At 44.4% G+C, this 23,295-nt stretch overlaps 1 protein-coding gene across 7 annotated transcripts; it reads right to left on the bottom strand.

Moving 5' to 3' along the window:
• Positions 1 to 786: 786 nt before the first annotated feature.
• Positions 787 to 22,946, bottom strand: POLR1E (RNA polymerase I subunit E). 7 transcript variants are annotated; one of them, XR_004319319.1, is made up of 15 exons: positions 22,758 to 22,946; positions 22,052 to 22,155; positions 20,791 to 20,867; positions 19,341 to 19,426; positions 14,995 to 15,053; positions 14,043 to 14,187; positions 12,275 to 12,382; positions 11,533 to 11,629; positions 9,836 to 9,969; positions 8,388 to 8,469; positions 7,501 to 7,632; positions 6,215 to 6,376; positions 5,275 to 5,539; positions 3,395 to 3,492; positions 787 to 2,519 (listed from the first exon to the last, which is right to left on the bottom strand). XR_004319319.1 is itself a non-coding variant. In XM_014561851.2 (13 exons), the coding sequence occupies exons 1-12, from the start codon at positions 22,831 to 22,833 to the stop codon at positions 6,217 to 6,219; spliced, it is 1,260 nt and encodes a 419-aa protein (XP_014417337.2). In that variant the 5' UTR covers positions 22,834 to 22,946; the 3' UTR covers positions 787 to 2,519; positions 6,215 to 6,216. The 7 variants fall into 7 exon arrangements, 3 of the variants coding, with proteins under 3 accessions (XP_014417337.2, XP_032333896.1, XP_032333897.1); XR_004319320.1 differs by lacking the exon at positions 3,395 to 3,492; XR_001366451.2 differs by lacking the exon at positions 5,275 to 5,539.
• Positions 22,947 to 23,295: the final 349 nt, after the last annotated feature.

The following is a 23,295-nucleotide window of genomic DNA, read 5'->3' as shown; positions in this document are numbered from 1 at the left end:
ATAAGTGATACCGTACACCATCTGTTTTTCTCTGTCTGACTTATTTCATTAAGCTTAAAACCCTCCAAGTTCATTTGTGTTGTTGCAAATGGCAAAATTTCATTTTTAATGGCTGGGTAGCATTCCATTGTGTGGGTGTATATATATATTTCCTTCCTTCCTTCCAGCAGTCTCTTTTCTGAATGGTTCCTCATGTGGACCCACACATCTTCCTTATCCATTTATCTGTTGATGGACACTTTGGTTGCTTCCATATGTTGGCTAGTGTGGATAATGCTGCTGTGAACACTGGGATGCATGTATCTTTTCAAATTAGTGTTTTCATTTTTTTCAGATATATACCCTGGAATAGAATTGCTGGATCATATGTTAGTTCTATTTTTACTCTCTTGAATAAACTCCATACTGTTTTCCATACTGGCTGCACCAATTTACATTCCCACCAACAGTGTTCAGGGTTTTCCCTCTCCTCCACATTCTTGCCAACATTTGTCATCTGTGGTGATGACAGCCATTCTGATAGGTGTGAGGAAATACCTCGTTGTGGTTTTGATTTCCATTTCTCTGAGGACTAGCGATACTGAGCATCTTTTCATGTGCCTGTTAGCCATCTGTATGTCTTCTTTGGAAAAATGTCTAGGTTTTCTGCCCATTTTTAAATCAGGTTGCTTCTTTGATGTTGAGTTGTATGCGCTTTTTATATACTTTGGATATTAACCCCTTATTGGTCACATCACTTGCAAATATTTCTCCCATTCAGTCGGTTGTCTTTTCATTTTGTTGATGGTTTCCTTTGCCGTGCAAAAGCTTTTAAGTTTAACTGGGTTCCTTTTGTTTTTCTTTTGTTTCCTTTGCCTTGGGAGGGCGATCCAAAAACTGTTGCTATGATTTATGCCAAAATGTGTTCTGCCTGTGTTTTCTTCTAGGAGTTTCATGGTTCATGGTCTTAACACTTAGGTCTTTAATACATTTTGAGTTTTTCTAATTTGAACAAAATTAGGACAAAAAAAGTTCTAATTTCATTCTTTTACATGTAGCTATCCAGTTTTCCCAGCACCACTTACTGAACACTGCCTACAAGAGTTAGAGTTACAGAAAAAGTAAGGAGATAGGTGGTACAGCGTTCCCGTACCACCCTCCCCGCCAAGTTTCTGTAATTAACACCTTACACACCTCACGTTAGTATGGTACCTTTGTCAAAACTACTGAACCAGGAGACACATTATTATTATTAACTAAAGTCCACAGTTTATTCAGATATCCTTCCTTAATCATTACCTAGTGTCCTTTTTCCATTCCAGGATCCTATCAAGGAACACTCAACTAAAAAGAAATGTTTATATCACTACTACAAATGAAAAGCTAGTGGTTTTAACACACAAAAAAATAAACTATTAAAATGAAAATATTCATGCTATCACAAGCGAATAAACCTTTGTTGAAACTGAACATTCCAGGGAAATTAGTTACTGCAGTTTGGCCAAGCCAGCATAACTTCATATATCCTGACACACCCCCTTGCCACCACAATCATCTTACAGCCCATCAACAGTATATTAAGCACTGACTTGGTGAGGTTATTGCTCCTTTTTTACAAAAGGAATTGAGTTCTGAGTGGTGATGCCTGTTAAGGACCACTAGGTTCCCCATCTAATGTTAAGAGCTTGTAGGGAGGAGAGGTGTAGGCAGGCTGTTACCTAGGGCTCCATCAGCCGGGACACACACACACACACAGTGCTCATCTTCTGCCAAATCATTTGGATGCATAAGTGGGAGGGGCTTGGAACACCCATCCGAGCTCTTCCGTAGTTAGGGAAGCATCTGGAAGGAGACTGCTCTGCAGTAGCCTGCACTGGCTGAGTGGGCAGGGCTTACCCTGATGCCTGCTGATGGGAGCAGACAAGCACAGCAAAGACCAATGCAACTTCATCCAGGCCTCCAAGTCCTGTTGAGGCCCTGACTACAGGGAATGGGGGTGTGGTGTGGCCAGACCAGACAGGAGCCAGCATTGGGTCTTCGAACAGCACATGCGCCTACACTGTCCTCAGCAGAGCCCTGGGCCCACCTTCTTCCCTTTCCTTCCTTCCTTCCCTCAGTCTCTTTTCTGAATGCTTCCTCACGTGGACTCATGGGACCCGCTGGGCTTGTTCCAGCCCTGAGCACTCTCCCGACATGAACACTCTCATCCCACTCGTTCTTTCTCCCTTCCTGTCCAGGACTCTGCAGGTGCCGTTACGGCCTGGGGGCTCTGGAGCCCCTCCTTTGTGATTATCATCCCTTTGAAATGAAGTCAAGCCTAGCATGGCCCTCTGGTGCAGTCTGAGTGACTCACACCACAACTGTCACCCTGCTTAGAAACCAGTTCTTGCCTGAGTGCAGCCAAAGATGCCGTCTGTCTTCTGTCTTGATTGCCAGGGTAGCATTTCACCTCTTGCCTTAGGCCATCAATCATGTCATCCATCCAGGCTCCTTGGATAAAAGGCTGATTCCAGAGCTGGGGCAGGCAACATACAGGATGGCTAGAATATATTGTGCCAGAAATTAAGGAAGCACGCTTAAAAAGATGGGGATACAGGAGCTAGCCTGAAGGAACTCAAGACTGGCCAAATGTGGTACAATCTGAGTATCAAAATTAAATGGTAACAGTGTTCACAGAACAAGAATCTGAGTCCATACTAATAACTAGAACAAAAAGAATTTTAAGGGAGAGAAAAGAAAGTTCCTTCCATATAATAGAATGCCAATAATAAGTGTATAAGAAATTATGGGAGTTAGAAAATCACTCACCATTTTGCAGCCACCCTGGTAACTGATTCAGCAAAAATTATCAATCAAGGCTAAAACTCTCAGATAAAAGTTTGATGAGGAACAAGATATTCAGAGTCTCAAAACAGCCTACAAATTACTTATTGATTATAATAGAAATTTCACAGTGGAGGGAACATAACCTTAACCAATAAAAATTAACATCAGCAAGAACAGGACAAACCAACATCACATGCCTCTACTGTGATGCACTTGGGACACAACCCCTCATGATATCCCTGCCAAAACCGTGTATCCTGGATCTTATCAGAAGGAAACACAAGACAAACCCAAACTGAAGGGACGCCCTACAAAATAACTGACTTTACTCTTTAAAATGTCAAGGTTAAGAAAGGCAGAGACTGAGGAACTGTTTTAGATTGAGTAAGTGGTGTGATCGGCAAAATGTGAATGTGCGCTGGGGGCTAGATTCTAGCACTGCCTCGCTGCTCTGGTCCCTGCTTTTGGCACATGCGATGTGCTCGTGAACGAGAAAGTGCTTATTCTTAGGATATACACGCTTAAGTACTTATAGATAGAAAGGGCAGGATGCTTTTCTTAAACTTTCCCAAATGGTTCAAAAAGATACAGATGCATAAAGTGAGTGATAAACAGGACAACCCATGCCCGGCTGGACCTTCTGGGTGAAGGACATCCAGCAGTCTGTGCTCTTCTTGCAGCCATTTTCTAAGTATGACATTATATCAGAATAAAGATTTTAAAAGGAGACACTTTAAAGAATTTTACCTAATTAGCTATTTCCAGGTTGGGTCCTCTGCAAGTATGTTAAATACACCTTCTTTGACCTCATCACTGTTAAGTGTCCAGCAGGTGAGGGCCACAGAGACTTCCCTCCAGGGAACAGACTTCATTCTGTTAACTCCCGTAAGTTGAGACTATTCCACAATCTGCAAATCTTATTAAGGGTATAAGCATCTAGCCCAGAGTTGTCTTCTTCCAAGAGGTCACCAAGGGACATTAGGGCAAATACCTTGGGGGTGGGGTGGGGATTAAGGACTCCTCTGTGAATGTAAATGGGTTTTTAGAGCTAGGAAAAAACCTAGTACAACCCCACAGTTACTCAAGTTTTACTGCCTAACAGCTCTGCCAAGGAAAGAAGGGGCAGCATGTACTCATTCCACGGGCACCGATGCTGTATGCTGGGCACTGTGCTGGGCGCCTTCTCACAAGACTTGTTGAACGAGGGCCTTTTGAGCCTTCTGACCCACGAGCTCCTTGACATACAGAAACTTGCTTTTCAGCCAGTCCCTGGGATTGCAGCACCTACTGGTACACCTGTTGCCACTCAGGATAAGTATACAGCTGACCCTTGAACAATGCAAGGTTTGGGGCACTGACTTGCACACAGTTGAAAATCCATGAATAACTTGTATCAGCCCTCTGTATCCGAGATGCCACATCTGCTGGTTCAACTGACTGCTTGTGTGGTACTGAAGTACTTACTAGTGAAAAAAACCCACGTGTAAGTGGACACACACAGCTCGAACCAGTACTGTTCAAGGATCGACTATATATTTACCGTCCTGGACTTTTCCCCATCAATACTACCCCTCTGAGTGTGAGTGACTAAAGACAGGCGGCTTCCCAGTCACTAGGGCAGAAGCTGCTCAGAGGCCAGGGCACACGCTGTGATCTTACCACTACTAGAAATAAAGCCTCAAAGTGTCAAAACCATCAGAAATTAAAAAGGATTCATGAAAACACACTCTAACCCATAAGCACATTAGGAATTCTTTCCCCAGAGACAGATCAGGATATTATTTTTTCTGATGCAGAGTCACATACTTGATTTTTACAACAGCTTAAAGACAAACAAGAAGCATTTAGATGTCCTGCTCACACCTCTGCTGGAGGGAGACCAAGTATGGTACAGGTGCCCATCACCCAGGGCCAGACAAATGGGGACACATCCAACAAGAGCTTGGAAAATGTACACTGCAGGCCTGGCTTTGCCACAGAGGTGGCTCTGATAACTGTCACCCCCCTGCTACGAAGAAATTTAAGGACCACCAGTCTGAAACGAGTCATCCAAGACCCATTTCTACCACATCTTCCTTAACGGATGGCCCAGCTGCTGCGCAAACTTCCTCCTTTCTCACTTTCAGAGAGAGGTGAATTCTGTCTTCCATCTGCCACTGCTCCTGGCCCCCAGCACTGAGCACCACAGACCTCAGCTGCTCCCACTGCCTCACAAGAGCCTTGAAGAGCTGAGTCTGAGCCTTAGCCACATACCTAAGTCTTTCCGTGTCATAGTCCCATTCCCACACACCCTGCTGGACACTGACTTCTCCATCTCCCCTGGCAGATGAGGTGGGTGGCAGTCAGCCTCCATTCCCCTCTGCCTTGGTGTGGCTTCCTGTAACCAGAGGCTGGAGAGCTGAAACCTATTTCCGAGACCCTTGCTGCTGGGATCCTAGATGCAAGTTAGGCTCCTAAATATGTACTCACAGAAGAAGGGATCAAGATGGAGGCCAGCATCTGGATCTTTTGGCTGTTGGCGCTGACAAGGAGGTGGAGGTGTGAGTACTGAATGCATGGCTGGCTGAACTCAGCATTCCAATGTCAGGTTACCAGCTGCATGAATCCAAGCAGCAGCTGAATTCAAGTAGCTGCATGAATTCAAGTGCCTTCTTCATGACTGGCTGGCCACTCCAGCTGTGTTCGCGAACTCCACAGTGCTAGTGGCAACCTCCTGATACCCACTTCTGCAGCCCTGTGACAATTTTATAGCACTTAATCCATGTATTAAACTCCTCTCTCCTTAAGAATACCTAGAACTTATTTGTATTCTGTACTGAACTCTGATTCACTCATCTCAAAAATGTGGCTTTCAGAGCTGACCCCTGCCCTCCATGTGGCCTGAGCCAGGAAGAGCAATAGGGTTAATCACTTCCTTTTATCTGGCTCTGCTGTTACTGCAGCTGGGAACTACACTGGCCTGTTTTGGCAACCCCAACACGCCAGTGACCTTTAGCCTCCCATTCTAGCCCTGCTGGACTGTCCCCTCACCATGTACCCCACTGGTCCTTCCAAACCGAAGCACAGCACTTCACATTTCTCTTTATTAACCTTTATCCATTAGAGGTGGCCCAAGGTTCAGCCTATGAGGTCTTTTGCCTCCGACTTCCCCAGACCCCACCCTCCGACATCGCACACAGGAACCATGTACCATTGACAATCACGGCAACACTGAAGGAGGGAGATGGAGTCCAATATGGCCATCGCTTTATGTTTGTGCTTAAGACCAGCACTACTGAGGTGCTGGCTTCTGGCTTTATACCCATGCCAAAGCAAGGCTGCTTTTTTCCTCTTTCTTTAAAAATAAAAATTCAAATGAATAGAAACAGTGGCTATGATGTGGCCAAAATGCTCTATCTGGAAAGCACACCTCTAGGTGATCTTCCTCCGCTTCGACTGACGGTCCAAGGTCTGGGCTGGAGGCAGCGGGATGGAGAGAGTGCCCAGTTTGTGATCCTCTTCCCTGTCCGCTGCCAGAGAAACCCTTTTTTTAGAGATCTTCAGCCTCATGGCTTTCGCTATCTCCATCATCCTAAGGAAACAAACACAGGAAACCAAGGAGAGTTTCCTCAACGTGACTGTTCAGGGAGGCTTGGCAGGAGGGGGCGGCAAGTTTGCACTCCAGGCCAAGAGACAGACTCCCCAAGGTGGCCACGAGGAGCAAAGCCTCCAGCAGAGAGCCATCAATCTCCCTTTTTAATGTGTTGCCCTTAGAAAATATCTACATAGGTGATGGCAAACCAGGTTATCTAGATCCTACGGACAACTCTGTTAACTTCCTGTAAAAGGATTGAGCACTTGCTAGAATAATACAGGCTCCAAGTATCTGTTTCTCTTCCATGTTCAACCTCACCACCATGAGAATGCCATTTGTGGACAGCCCTAGAATAACCCCTCTATGGACTGGTACAAAAGTCCAGATAAGGGTGTTTTCCTAGGTGCTCTTGGAACACCGTCAGGGTCCTTGGATGCTAGATGTACCTAAATCACTGATGAAGGCCAACCCATCCCGTGGTTCAGCACCCTGGCAGGTTCTGCTCCCTACTCAGTCTGAATCCCTTCTAGCCAGGCTAGAAAGGGCCTGAGAGGTCATCTCTGCCACCCTCCCAGTCCAGTCAGAGAATCCCGAATGGGGCATCGCCGCCAAACTGCAGCCGCCCTTGCCTTACACACCTCCCCTGCAGCCTCTTCCATCTGACTCTGAGAAAGTTCTTTTTGCTAAGCTGAAATTGGGTTCTTATGTAACTTCCACCCCTAGGTGACCCTGCCTCAGAACTATACAGAATCCCTCTTCCCAGTGACAGCAATTTGGAGACTGGAGGGTGCTCGGTCACAGAGAGACAGAAGGCTCAGGTTCAAAGCCCAACTATTCCCTTTCTTTGCTGTGTGACACTGGAAAAGTCACTGATGTCTCTGAACCAAAGATTCTTCTTCAGCTGTTTCTTGGGGAAATCACTGAGATTCTGACAGATGTAACACTGTGCTTAGCAGAGCAAAGGCTCTCGCTCTCAGTCATGACTGGCTGCCTATCCATTCAATCAATCATTCATAATTTGAAGATTGCACCCAGGTCCCTTGACGGTGCCTCAGGCTTTCCAGTGGTATCAGAACGACACCAAGGCACCCTAAGGGAGCTTCTCCTTCTGTTGTGCTCACCTTTTCTCACTGAGCTTCAAGTCTCTCTGTAACATTGTCAGGTCAACCTGGAAGCTGTTTATGTGCAAGGCGAGTATGATCACATAGGCGGTGATCTTTGCCTTCATAGAGTCCGAAATTAAGTTCCGTAAACTGCAAACCAGTGTCAGTAAGAGAGATAAGAGAGACAAAATTAAACTCTCAGATGATTTCTTCAAAAACAAAAACATTCAGTGCATTCATATGTCTTCTCATCCCGGGGAGAGGAAAAGGAATTTGGTCAACATCCCTTGTCTGGTTGCGGCACCTGAGCCTTCACACATAGCCAAGCAGCGAGCCAATCCCAGCCTCCCTCCAAGGGGGACAGAGAAGGCCCACCTACATGATCCCCAGGCAGTCAGAGCCTCACACCAGTGAGGACCTGCCATGTCTTTCCCAGCCTGCTCAGCAGGATTGCTGGGAAACCAGTCATCCCAAACTCATCTGCTTGACGATTCTTCCAAGCACACTCAGAGCAGAAAACATATTCCAAGCAAATGGCAGGAAGAAAGCCCAGGTGCCCTGCTTGGGGGAGTCCTTCCCCAAAGTCATCCTACTGGCCTGCCCTTTCCAGCAGAACATTAGTTCCATGGAGTTTAGGCAGGGGTCCTCAGAAAAAGTGTGTGATGTGAAGACTTCACCGCAGGTCTTCCCAGAGCCTTTAACGTGAACTTCTCCAGAGGGCTAGAGTCTGTCCTACAGTGTTACCTAAACTCATGTGACCCCAGGACCCCTCAAAGTGGCAGTGCCCTCTTCAGTAGTGTCTCTTTGGACACGGACTTCAATCCAAGCCTCCTCCCCACTCTCACCACCCTCCACACCTTGCTTTCTCCTTTACAGGCAGAAGCTAAGAAATCAAGCCCCCTGACCTGCCATTGTTGTAGGTCAAACAGGTAAAGTGCTTCAGCAGCTTAGTGTTGATGACGTGGGGAACTCCAGGTCCCAGGGCACCTACAAGACACAGAGGAGTCCCATCATTTTCTTTCAGCCCTCTCAGGCCACACTCACCTATGTGCTGGGAGAGGAGGACAGCACTGGGGCAATGAAATGAACAGAAGCACATGGGAGGAGAAGGGGCCCATGGAACACAACAGCCACTTTCAAATGAAACTGTGCTCAGGGGTGCTTCTGCCTGCAGACCATACGTGCACAAGAGATGTTCGTGATGGGGCAGCAACAAGGAAGAAAGACCAATTGTGGAGAAAGCCCAGGAAGAGGGAAAGGAGGGGAGACTGGCATGTGAAAATAAGAATTAAGCAAATACTGAAAAACATGAATATAGACATAGCTGTATGCTATGCAATAAAGCGAATCACGTGAGCTTTTTGGTATCCTAGTGCATATAAGTTATGTTTACAGTACACTGTAGTCTGTTAAGTGAGCAATACTATCATGTCTAAAAAAACCAATGTCCATACCTTAATTAAAAAATAACTTTATGCTGTAAACCTGAAACTGTTCTAAAAAAATAAAGTCTATTAAAAAAAAACAACTTTATTGCTGAAGATTGCTAACTATCACGTAAGCCTTGAGCAAGTCACAGTAGTAACATCAAAGATCACTATTTGCAGACCATCATAAAAAATATAATAATAAAAAAGCTTAAACTATTATGAGAATTACCGAAATGTGTCACAGAGACACAAAGTGAGCAAATACTGTTGGGAAAATGGCATCAATAGACTTTTTTGACGCAGGGTTGCAATAAACATTCAATGTTAAAAAAAAAAAAAATCCCGTATCTACAAAGCACAATAAAAGTGCAGCACAGAAGACCACTATGTGCTCGTACAGACTCTTGGTGCCCAATCACAATAACACGACTGCGCACATCTTATGCCTAAAACCACAGGTGTCTCCCTCTGGGCTTCCGAAACTGGGTGGACGGTAGTGTGCGGCAGCCACCCACGCCCTAGCGCCAGACGACACAGTTACCAACTCTCCCAGTCAGAAATATGCTGACACAACATTACAAGCAAGGCCAATTTTTCACCCCATACAACTACGTCTGTCTAATCATGCCTTAAAATGTTCATTTGATTTGCCTGGATATTATACTTTGCCTGACATGGAACAGAACAGTGAATGTTAGCTCTGAGCGATCGTATAATCCAACCTGACCCTATTTTCAGAGGAAAGAGCTTGGCAAGTCCTCTCAGCACGTCAGCACTACCAGCAGGAATCCCACCGCTACACAGTTAAAAATAAAGACCTGGACAGACATGTCCATTTTCTTCTCTCACTAGAGCTGGTCTAAGAATTGCAGGCAAATAACAGACTGGAAATTACTAGAATAAAATGCCTATGATGGACTTACTTTTCCGCTTAATCACTTTCTGCGCTCGAAATTTGATGAGAGTGTCCAGAAACCATATGCACCGGGCCTGGCGGTCTCGCCTCTCCTCATTTGATGGCAAAGACTTCAACGCTTCTATGATGAAGGAGCAGTGACTAATGAGGGAGGGAAAAGGAAGAATGTGTAAGACTGGCTGTCAGGAGCCACTCGCTCCTTCACACCCAAGACAGCAGGCACCCCTCACGCTGGTACACAGTCAACAGTGGAGGAAGGGCCATCCCACCAGCCCCTTATAACAGGAGGAGCACGACTTAGTGCAGGGGCAGCCAAGGGCTGGACAGTCAGTGTTCCACATTTTGTGTGTGATATGGTCACTACCATTGTAGTACACAGGCAGCCATCGGTAACACAGACATGAACGACTGAGGCTGTGTTCCAATAAAATTTCATTCACAGGCAGCCAGCCAGACTCGGCATGTGGGCCATAGCTGGCCCAACCCTGACATGGTGGTCTGGAGTACAGGCTCTCAACTACCTGGGTTTGAATCCCCCTCTCTGCCACCAAGTGGCTTGGGCAAATTTCTGAACATCTCTGTGCCCTGGTTTCTTCATCTGTAAATTAAGGCTAATGATAGTACCCTCATCCTACGGATTTTTGTGGATTAAAGAGACAATGTAAGTAAAGCACTGCTCAACTCATGTTGGCTATTATTTTTACGTATAGTTCTACTACTCTCAGGATTCCAGACTTCCAGGAATAAAAGGCTCTTTGAGGTCATCTGGTAGCACCTCATTTTACAGATAAGAAAACCAAGGCTCAGGAAGGGGACAATCACATAGTACACCAGGCGGAGCTTGGGGATTCCAATCTCCAGACTCCCAGCCCAGAACTCATTCCTGCAGCTGCCCCTGGGCCACAATCACATTAAAACAACAAAGAACCAGTAATGAGCTCTTTTTTGGAAATGGATCTTTGGAAAGAGAAAAAAAAAAAGTATTTCCAAGACTTCAGATTTCAATGACCAGTAAAATCTTCAAACAAAAATCTGGAGAACCAACCTTAGGTTGATAACTTTTTATTTTCTCAAGATGAAATTATTAAAAGAAAAACTCAAAAGCAGGAGGAAAAAAAAAAACCTGCTTTAAGCGGCCAAAAAAGGGGGAGGAAATTATCTCTAAATTATTTAAAACATACTTCATTTAAAATGTATACATTTGGCAGGGAAGGTACAGCTCAAGCAGTAGAGCTCATGCTTAGCATGCAGGAGGTCCTGGGTTCAATCCCTAGTACCTCCATTAAAATAAATCAACAAACAAACTTAATTATCCCCCCTAAATGTATAAATTTAACTTTAGAAAAGCTCACTCAGCACATCACCACAGATAAGCCATCACCAGGTGGCACCTACTCCCACGCCAGTACTTGGGCCCCACCAGAGGCAATCAGCATCAGCATAACACTGAGGGCGCAGAGGCCACCTCCAGTTCCCAACCCCAGACTATAAGGACTCACCACCCTCTGCCCAGCCACATGCACTGAGGTCAACTCTCTCCCTTGATCAACTTGGGGGCCCAAACACTCAAGAAAACACTAGCTCGTTCACGTCCAAATGCTGAACAGACGTGTATCCTCACTGACATCCAAGGTCCACTTCCTGTCTGACTACTGTTGTGTTCAACATTGCTCCCCAGACACTCCATCTGCCCAAGTGGGGTACCTGTTCTCTTCAGCCATCTTTAGTATTTCTTCTGATGTGACATTCCTGAAGGCTTCAGATGGGCTCTGAAGAGCGTCATACTCCGCCAGAGAAAGAACTAGTTACAGGTCAAGGACACAACCTGACCAAAATGGAAACATCCAACTAACAAGCTCATCTTCTAGCGGCCTCGTTTTAGAGATGGGAAAACAGAGGCTCAGAGAGGGGATGCTCACACAGTATGTCTGGGCAGAGCTCAGAGCCCAGTCTCCACACTCTCAGCCCAGAGCTCATTCCCTGCCTGGGCCTTTCTGTCTTCTCTTACCACAAAGCCACTGTAGGCGTTTTCCCTCTGACTAGAACCACAGTTATGGAAACTCTACATTCCAACCCTTCCTTTTACAAAATCAGTCTGCCCTAGACTTTGGGCACTGGCCAACTTGAGTCATATTTTGACTCTTCATGGAGAGCGACTCCCCCCACCCCCCATGCACACAGGGCTGAGCTGTGGGCATTTCCCATTTTGCTGAGGAATGGGTTGAATTCCAAGGGCTGACAGGCCGGTGCTGCAATGGGTCCCTCAGCTGGTGAGGAAGCCTCACTGACATCACAGCAACAGCACTGGGGCAACCGCAAGGGCCTGGGAGTAGCTTCTGTGAGCATCAGAGGACCACCAACACCCTCAGAGAGCCTGGCTGGGCCACTCCTGTGTGCATATCCCAACTTGGGACATGAGGCGGCATTCCTCCCACAGGAAGGATACGGTCTTCAAATTTATACACGTCTTCAGGCTTGGTTGCATCAGCGTGGCAGGGAGGGAGGTAGAGGGAGTCGTCCTGCAAGTCATCGTGGATGGCGTCACTGACCAGGGCTTTTCAGTAAAGGGAGAGTCAGTGTCAGTATCACCCTGCTTGGCCTCAGGTTCCCAACACTCTTTGCAACCTGTGTGCTCGAGACCATCATTGGCCCAGAACCCCCTCATCTGAACACTTCTGCCAGTATGGCCTGACCTCCCCATCAGGCTGACAGCTCCAGAACTGTCATGTCCACTCATGACGTAAACCCATCAAGGCCCCAGAGAAGATGGACACAGCGCAGTCCTCCTCAGGTGACTCGCAGTATAGCAGGGAGACAGGTGTGCTAATAAATATTTACAATACAACAGAAGAGAAGCTAAAAATGAGGGATATTCAAAATAGCCTTTAATGGCTTAACTTCCAGAAAAGTTCTCCACAAACTGTGAGTTAAAAAAAAAAATCAAATCATAAAATTGTAACTATCTCCGAGGGATAACCATGTAAGAATTAAGTACGCATACAGACAAGAACAGAGAGGAAACAGGAAAACTGTAACAGTTGGTCTGGTAAGAATGATGGGGAAATGGGTGAATTATTTTTCTTTCCTTTAATAGCTGAGAGTAAACCAGACTAAAAAACTGAAAAATTTATTTAGATATTAAAGTATGTCTGACTAAATGGAGACATATTTCTGTTCCTGGATGAGAAAACATAATATTATACAGATGTTGATTCTCCTCATATTAATTGCAAACGATTTTAAAGAAACTTGACAAAGTAATTTTTAAGATCACCTGGAAGAAAAAGTACAGAGAAAAAGTACAAGAAAAAACAAGGATGAAGGTGGCTGACTTTGCCCTACCAGGCAGTAAACTGGATGATGAGGCTACCACAATCAGAAGACCCTGGTGCTGCCTCAAGAGCAGCCAATCAGAACGATGAGACAGAACACAACCGAGAATGTGGCAAAATGACAGAGGTGACTTTTTAAATCATTTTTTACAAAAGGAAAGGATGGAATTGGGGACAACTGGCTAATCATTTGGAAAATATAAAATGAGGTCTGTACCACAGGCAAAGAAAGAAAAAAATTTTTTCATTAAGATTTAGGTGTAAAAAGTAAAATTGTGAAAATATTGAAAGAAAATGTAGGAAAATATTTATAAAATCATGTGTCACGGAAAGATTTTCTAAAAATTACTAAAATTTCATTTTAATAGAAAAACTGCTCTCACATATATATAAACTTTCTCTTACGTTCTTATAATGTATTTGAATAGTACATTTTAAATAATACAACTAAATATTCAAGCTGCTGAAAAATTTAGGAAAAGAAAAAGATCCAGGGACCCCAAAGTGAGACACTGTCTCTGGAAGCTCAGTATATCATCATCACGTCACTTTTTGACTAAAGCCTCCCTGTAACTCAGAGACATGAGGCCCTCTCCCTCTCCCGTGCCCTGCAGGCTGTAGCCCTGGCACGAAGGACACGGAGGGCATAGAGCCATCCCCACGCCTGTCTCCTCTACTTGACTGTGAGCTTACTGAGGGCAGGCCATGTCAGGTGCTTCTTACCACTTCCAGAGTCTGCTCCTAAGAAGGCCCTCAGTGAGAGGCAGGAAGGAATACAGCCCTTACTCCCATCACTTCCCTCTGTGGGGCGGGTAAAAGATCTCAAGAGAGGAGAAAGCTGTCTCTACGAGCAGCCTCTTACCCCAAGTTCCAGCTGCTTACCAGTGACACCCTTTGTATCAATAATATTCTCTGCGGCTTTAGCCACTGCACGATTCAAAGATTCACTGCCAACTTTGTTCATCCTCCTGGAGTTCAGAGCCCGCTTCTGTTTGGTGGTACCAAAAGCTTCAATGCAAGAATCCATCTGTGCAAAAGACAAATCTGGTCACTGGGGACAGGCTGGTACTGCTACTCCTAGCTGTGTGACTATGCGGAAACGCTCAGCCTCTCTGAGTCATTAATACCTCACCTGTAAATTGGGCTGATTCATACCTAACTACCCCATAGGCTTATTTTAAGAACCAAATGGTATTAAGAGATTTGAAGTACTTGCTTTGTAAACTGTAAGGAGCTATTTATAAATCAACAGTGTCTGTCTGTAAAATGAAAACACTTGGCTAGAATTAGTGTTGGCAAATCTGTGGCACGTGCCTTACCACTTTCCAATCCCACATCCATGACAGACATTGCTCATAGACACTCACTCTCTCTATGAGCCTGAAGACAGCCTGACACTCCCTTCTCAATACAGTGCTCCAAGGGCACTGAAGATTCCATCACCTTGCCATCCCGGGGTGAGATTTAGCTTTGCAGGAACCATCTACATTGAAAATCCTAGTTTACTTTGTCTTGGTATAAGGTTTCCAGGATACAGCCGGTATTTTCTGAAACTTGGATTAAATCCTGAAAACAAGTGTTATGCTACACCTGTAACAGCCCAGAGAACTGGTTCCAAACACTGGCACAGAGCTGTGTGTAGTTGCCCCAGATGGGAGGTCTGCTCTCTGTGAGGCCGAGGAGGCCTCTGCAGGTAGGAACTGTCTAGAGAATCACAGACTGAACGTGCTGGGAGCAGCCAGGGAGACCCCTGCTTTCAACCAGCTCATTTTGGGGAAACCCAAGGTCTAGAAGGAACTTGCTTTAGGTCTCCTGTCAGTTCTGTCACACTTACCTTTTCCCTAAAAGATTTGGTCTGACTCTCTAGTGTCGATTCACTCTCAACAGATTCATCTACAAAACACAAAACAAATAAAAACAGAAAGAAAAAAAAAGCAAACCATAAGACCTACAAATAGTAATAATGTTTAATATTTGTTTACAGTTAATCTAAGAAAAACAGATTTCTGTACTACAGGACTTCCCAGAGCTTAATATGCATGTGTATTGTGAACATTCAGGATGAAGCTGTAGTAGTTAGAGAATTTGGAGTGTAAGTTAAGGAGTCAAGTGAAGGGTCATCTGATCCAAGCTCTTCATTTTACAAATAAGGAAAAATGAGGCTTCCAGATGAAATGACTTGCCCAGGTCAGTTCACCAGGCAATGGCAGAGATGGGATTAGAAACTAAGTCCTCCGCTCTTTCCAGTAGATAGTTTTGTCCTCCCTGCAAAAGACCTAAGGAAGAGGAATCAGGATGGCAGAGCAGAAGATGTAGAGCTCACCTCCCCCCACAAACACATCAAAAATACACCTATATGTGGAACAATTCTCGTGGAAAACTGTAAGACTGACAGAATTCCTATACAACCAAAGCTGCAAGAAAGATTTCCATGAAACCAGGTGGGACAAAAAAAGGCATAGCGTCAGGATTCTCACCCCTGAGAGGGAACTGAAAGGAAGAGAAGGTCTCCAAGGGCGGAACCTCGCCCTGGGGAATGAGCGGGCAGAGCCACAGACTAGGCGTCCCAGTCCTAGGGTCCTGTACAGAGGAGATAAGCCCCCTTGGCTGCAGGACAGATAGAGGAACTAGAGAAACCTAGACTCTACTCATGAAGAGTACGCACGTGCTGGCTTGCCAACAATCAGGGCAGAGAGCGCTCTGCCCTGGCGGCTGCTGCCTCACCACATTCCCCAGGCCAAAGGGGGCAACCACCTCAGCCCCACTCGCTACACACCACAGCTTGGCGTGAGATCTGGGCCAACCAGCCCTTGGGAAAAGACTCGGTCTTTCCTATAGCACCAACCACAGCCCCTGTCAAGGTGACGGTGGCCAGCACACCCTAAGGAAAGACGTGACTGGCAAACATATCAGAACTAGCCCCCGCACCAAAAACACTGGACACACGCAGTCTACATTGGGACACACCCACATAAAAATACCCCTTTGAGAACACAATAAATGTTTCTCTTAGAGTTAAAGAGACGAAGAAAGTTAAGTAAAATGAAAAGACAGAGGAAGATAACTTAAATAGCCAGTATGTAGACTTTTTTTAATCCAAAAAAGTCATAGAAGTGATTATAACTACAATAAACAGTAAAAGGATAGACATGGAGATATAAAATAGGACATCAAAATCACAAAATGTGGGGGAGGGGAGTATAAAAATGTAGATCTTTTAGAATGTGGTCAAACTTGAACAACTATCAGTTTAATGCAATAGATATAGTTATAAGTCAACATACATAAACTCCATGGTAACTACAAGTCAAAGACATAAGAGTCACAAAAACCAAAAAGAAAGGAACTCAGGCATACTACAAAAGACAATCATCAAACTACAAAAGTAAAAACAAATGGAAGAGGAAAGGAACAAAGAACTATAAAAACAACTGAAAAACAAGGACTAAAGTGGCAATAAGTACATACTTATTAATAATTACTTTAAATGTCAATGGACTAAATGCTCCGAGAAAAAGACAGAGTAGCTGATTGGATTAAAAAAAGAATCTGCAATATGCTGCCTTCAAGGGACCCACTTCGGGGTGAAAGACACACATAGACTGAAAATGAGAGGATGAAAAGATATTTCATGGAAATGATAAGAAAGTGGGGTAGCAACAGTCATATCAGACAGAACAGACTTTAAAACAAAGACCATAAAGAAAGACAAAGAAGAGGATTATATAATGATAAAAGAATCAATACAAGAAGACGATATTACACTTGTTAACATATACATATAGGAGCACCTAAATGTATAAAGCAAATACTAACAGACATAAAAGGGAAAAACTGACAATAATACAATAACAGTAGGAGACTTTAACACCCCACTAACATCAATGGACAGACTATCCAGACATAAAGTCAATAAGGTTAACAGAGAGTGTAAATGACACAATAGACCAGTTGGACTTAACTGATATCTACAAGACACTACATCCTAAAAAGGCAGAAATATACATCCATTTCAAGTGTCCATGGAACGTTGTCTAGGATAGATCATGTACTAGGTCACAAAATAAGCCTCAACACATTTAAGAGAATAAAAATGATATCCAGTGTCTTTTCTGACCACAATGGTATGAAACTAGAAATCAACTACAGAAAGAAAAATGGTGAAAGAACAAACACGCTAAGACTAAACAACATGCTACTAAAAAAACCAATGGGTCAACAGTGAAATTAAAAAAAAAAGAGAAAAAAGAAAGAAAACACCTCAAGACAAATGAAGATGAAAACACAATCTTACAAAATCTATGGGATGTGTAAAAGCAGTTCTAAGAGGGAAGTTCACAGCAATACAGGCCTTCCTCAAGAAAAATCTCAAATAAACAACCTCACCTACCACCTAAAAGAATTAGAAAAAGAAGAACAAACAATACCCAAAGTCAGCAAAAGGAAGGAAATAATTAAGATCAGAGGAGAAATAAATAAAATAGAAACTCAAAAATCAAAAAGATCAATAAAACCAAGAGCTGTTTTTAAAAAAGATAAACAAAATCAACAAACCCCTAGCCAGCTCACCAAGAAGAGAGAATGCAAATAAGCAAAATAAGAAATGAAAGAGGAGAAATAACAACTGATACCACAGAAATAAGTAAAACCGTAAGAGAATACTGTAAACAGTTATATGCCAACAAACTGGACAACCTAGAAATGGACAAATTTCTAGAAACATACATGTGCCAAGACTGAGTCAAGAAGAAACAGACAATTTGAACAGACCAATCACTAGAAGTGAAACGGAATCTAAAATTTAAAAATCCACTGCAAACAAAATTCCAGGACCCAACAGCTTACACTGGGGAATTCTACTAAACATATAAAGAACTTATACCTATCTTCTCAAACTATTCCAAAAGACTGAAGAAGAGGGAACACTCCTAAATTCAATCTATGAGACCATCATTACCCTTATACCAAAATCAGATAGAGGCATTGTGAAAAAAGAAAATTACAGGCCAGTATCTCTGATGAATATAGAGGCAAAAATCCTCAACAAAACACTAACAAACTGACTCCAACAATACATAAAAAAGATTATTCACCATAATCAAGTTGGATTCATTCCAGGGTCACAAGGATGGTTCAATGCACACGAATCAATCAGTGTGATACACCACATTAACAAGAGTAAAGACAAAAACCACATGACCATCTCAATAGAGGCCAGAAAAGCATTTCACAAAATTCAATATCCATTCAAGATAAAAACTCTCAGCAAAGTGTGTATAGAGGCAACACACTTTAGCATAATAAAGGACATTTACGACAAACTCACAGCCAGCATAATACTCAGCAGTGAAGAGCTGAAAGCCTTCCCGCTAAATTCAGGAACAAGAGGATGCCTACTCTCATCACTTTTATTCAACATAATATTGGAAATCCTCGCCATAGAAATCAGACAAGAAGAAATAAAAGGCATCCAAATTAGAAGGGAAGAAGAAAAACTGTCACTATTCACAGATGACATTATACTCTAGATAGAGAACTCTAAAGTCTCCACACAAAAACTATTAGAAGCAATAAATGTATTCAGTGAGGTGCAGGATACAAGATTAATATACAGAAATCTGTTGCATTTCTTTACATTAACAATGAAATATCAGAAAGGGGGAAAAAACCCATTTAAAATCACTTCAAAAAAAAAACCAAAACACAAACCTAGGAATAAACTTAACCAAGGATGTGAAAGACCTATATGCTGAAAACTATAAAACACTGATAAAGGAAACTAAAGATGATTCAAAGAAATGGAAAGATATCCAATGCTCTTGGGTTGGAAGAATTAATATTGTTAAAATGGTCATACTACTCAAAGTAATCTATAAATTTAATGCAAGATTAATTAATTAAACTAAGATTAGTTTCTGATCACAAGTCTGTAAACACTGTAGGGACAGGATCCATGTCTGTTTTGCTATATCCACAGCCCCTAACTTGTGCCTGGAGTATAGTAGGTCATCAATAGATATTTGCCGAGTAAAAGCACTCTTAAATCTTTTTCAAAATGGGGGGAAAAAAACCTTTAAAAAACAGCTACAAAATGTATTTCACAAATCAAAACTCAAACCAACTCATCCAGCAAACCTGAAACATTTGGCATTTCTTTGAGCCTTCATGACTGGGACCTACCTGAGAACAGTGGCTGCATGTTAAACAATTCAGCATCATACACTTCCATTTGGCCAGAGGTCTTGTTCAAAATTCCCACAAAGTGCCTGAATAGAGAAGGAATAATACCAGTGACAATAGATTATTTAAAAGGTACTGCTTGTACAACCTCCTTTTTCCTACTTAAAAGTTTTCAACCTTCTTTCTGCCCTGATACACCTGAGGAATGCATCACTTGCTCATGAGTAACAATAATCCCCTACAGCAGCAAGTCTCTGCATGGGGAGGGAAAGGAGGGAAGGGTTCACGAGGTGGTTCTGGGAAAGGGGAAAAAAAGCTACCAGATGATTATGGTAGCCAATTACATTTGGGCTCAATGCTGCAGTGGGAAACCTTTCTGGGATATCAGAATCTAAAATTACATAGAGAATTGACTGCACATGTAATTCCATGGAGGAAAAGACAAGTAAAACCTTAGTAATTATAGGGAGAAGACCGACCAGTTTAAACTAGAAAATCTTTGTAAAGGGATGATGAAAGTCCAAGTTCAAGGCATGTACACATTAATCTGACTTCTATCAGGACGATCCAGGGGGGCTCTGAAAGGGCTTTGTTTGTGGTTCACTGATGGATACCTTCACAGGAACACTGTCTGTATTATGCCAACCCCTGACAGTTACAGACTGTTCAGGCTGGACAATCTTCATTGTACCGAGGAAGAGACTAGGGATCAGTAAAGGGCAGAGTTGCACAAAGTCAGTAATCTTTCCAGAGCTACATAGAAATTCTGGAGCCTTGGACACTACCAAATCCTTTTCTTATAGTTAGTTCCAAGGCAGACTTCTGGCAAACTTTAGCCTATTGATTACTCCAGATTAGTGGAGACAGCTGCCTTTTAGGAACAAGATAGTTATAAAGAATATTTTAAGTTAATGATATGGCCAAAATTAATGAAGGTGGTTAAGAGGTACAAGCCTCCAATTATAAAATAAATAAGTCCTGGAGATGTAATGTATAGCATGGTGACTACAGTTAATACTGCATTGCATATTTGAAAGCTGTTAAGAGTTAAGTCTTAAAGGTTCTCATCACAAGATAAAAATTTTGTTAACTATGTGTGGATGTTAACTAGACTTACTGTGGTGGCCATTCTGTAATATATACATATATCAAATCATTATGTTACACACCTGGAACTAATATAATGCTATATACCAATATACCTCAATTAAAAAAATTTTTTTTAAAGATTACAAATGAGTGAGGTTTTTAGGAAATTAAACAAATGTAAGCTTTTCATTTTCAGGAATGTCTACATGCTGGTGTGAGGGCCCCTGGGTCTGGGAACAAAGGAACTTGGTAAGCCTCTCTAGAGTTCCTCCATGGCCCCTAAAATAGAGACAGAGAAGAGTAGTGCCAGGGCCAACTCCACCATCCACCACTTCCCACAACCCCCTTCTCCTGTCCCTACCTGCACAGAGTGTTGCATTTGAGGGCTCCAGTCCCAAAATTATTTCCTACATAGGAAAGTCTGTCTGTTTCAGCTGCCTAAAATGTAGAGGGGGGGAAGATCTATTACAACCAATGTTGAAAGATAGTAAACATCTTGACTCCCTTTTCCACATTTGCAGAAGCTTTTGAATCCAAACCACAATGGATTTGAATGAGAAATCTTTGAGATTTCTTTGAGATGATCCAGCTCCACTAATCTCTAAATGAATCTAGGCTGTCCCTGAGGGGAAGGCAAGAGGACTTTTGACAGGGAAGCCCCAGGTAGTGCAGGCTTCTAGCTGGTCTGAAAAGTTCTTGGGGGAGCTGTACCACAAGACTTTGGAGTGAGGCCCGGGACTCCCAGCACTTAGAGGCATGCAACAAAATGATTATGCAGGCAACCCCAAAGTTCAAGCCCTTCTTGAACCTCTTTGACCACTTATCCCATGACTGCTCCTTAACATGGGACTATGGAAATGGATGATTCACTCCTCAATCATAGCCAAGCTTTCCTGCTTCCTCATGTTTGTCCTTGCTATCTCCCTTCACTTGGAATCCTAATCTCAGCTGTCAAACCCTCCTCCATCCTTCAGGGTGCAGCTCCAGTGTGCTCTCCCCCAGGAAGGCATTCTGGCAAGCAAGGACTTCAGCGAGCTCACTCTGTTCTGCCCTGTACTCTCCCTCCCTGGGACCCTGAGTTTTGTCTACTTATGCACTTGTGTCCCTCACATCCAGTTCTCACCTCTCAAGAGCAGTGGTGCTCAACTCAAGGAAATACGTCTGTAGGGACATCTGGGAATATCTGACTTTCTGTTTGTCACAACTAGGAGATGCTTGCTGCTAAACATCCAGTGACCCAGGACAGCTCCACAACCAAGAATAACCTGGGTCAAAAGGTCAATAGTGCAGGCATTGAGGAACACTGTTCCAGAGTATTAGCTCCCTCACTGTGGGGCCAGGTCTGACTTGGCTGTTTCCCTAGCAGCTTACAGCCCAGGGCCACAGTGGGGGCTCAATAAATGTTTGTTGAATGAACAGATGAATAAAAGGCCATCGCTCCACCACAAATGTGAAACTAAATGAAGCCTGTCCCCACATTTCCACCTGCTGGGGCTCAAAGCTTCTCAAAGGCTCATTTGCTACCCTCCCTTTTCTCCTCTCATGCCCTCCTACATCCTCACTCTCCTAAGGGGCCCCCCAAGGTCTGCAGAGTGGAGGCAACTGGCCACTGCAGCACTTACCAGGATCCGCTGATTCTTCTTCCTGGGGTTTGTGGAGTCGTTGCTCTTGTACAAGGTAAAGCGCATGTTGCCTGGATTCTGCAGCTTCCCATTGGAGAACTGGACTGTAAGATTGCAGCCCAAGAATGAGATGAGAGCAGAAGGACCCACAGTGTATGGTGGGGAGGAAATGAACTGACAATGGGAGGAAGTGATTGGAGGAATGGGGAAGGCAAGTCAACCCAGATCCTTTCCAAAGGGGGACCGAAAGAAGTCCCAGTCCAGGTGGGAAGAGGGATGAAGAGGGGACGGGGCGGTAAGCGGAGGCCTGGAGAGGAGTCTGGACAGGAGGGAATATCTAGGGGAATGGGGCTGACTGAGGACACCTGGGCCAGACCTAGAAAGACAGAGGGAATCTCTGACCAGTGTGAAAGAAGGAAATGGAGCAGGTGTGAGACCTGGTGGGTGACGGGACGACGGTCCTGGGTACAGCCCTGGGGAGAGGGTTAACTGGAACGTCCTTATCCAGCTGGTAGGTGGTGACAGAAAGATGGTGGGATGACAGAGGAGCCCTGGCCGAGCCCCAATTAGTGGTAGAGCCTAGAAGGGATCTTGACCCAGCTGGGAAAGGGGCCGGACGGGTGTGGCGGGGAGGAGGGCTGTAGAGGTACGGAGACGGAAGGGGAGGAAGCTACGGGGAACTCTGCCCCAGCTCCGCAGTCTTTACCCAGTAGAGCTCTCTGGCTGTCGTCAGGCTCTCCACAGTACAGCCATCTCGCACTCGGCAACACCTCCGCCGCCATCTCGCCCGTCCAGCCGCCAAACCCAGCCGTTAAGACAACCGCCACCAGGTGTGCGTTCAAGCACACGCGGAGGAAATGCGGCTGGCCGGAAGAGGCGTGGCCTCGCGGGGCACTACCCTGCGCGCGCAGAGACGTATGGCTCCGCCCCCCCGCCTCGCCCCCAAGCGCTCTTTCCCAGAGCTCTCAGGCGCGCCATCCCCGCCCACTCTTCGCCCCACCCGCCAGCTCGGTGCGGGGTTCCCTTCTCCGCCCGCCTCTTCAAGGCACAGCACCTGATTGGCCCCAGCACTCGGCTTGCGCATTACAGGTTGTGTACCGCTAGGGTGCGCAGCGCCTACAAATCTTACCTAAGTGTTTTGTGGGGTTTCTTCCTCAGCATGGTCTGAGTAGAGTAGGGTCTATCTCTGCTACGGAGACAAATATGTCTTACTAAGAACTGAAAGTCCAAGTGCAAATTTAGAG

The sequence above is a fragment of the Camelus ferus genome, chromosome 4 (assembly GCF_009834535.1).
Source record: "Camelus ferus isolate YT-003-E chromosome 4, BCGSAC_Cfer_1.0, whole genome shotgun sequence".
NCBI lineage: Eukaryota > Metazoa > Chordata > Mammalia > Artiodactyla > Camelidae > Camelus > Camelus ferus.
The sequence above is the reverse complement of the archived record's forward strand: the minus strand, read 5'-3'. Positions and strand labels throughout refer to the sequence as shown.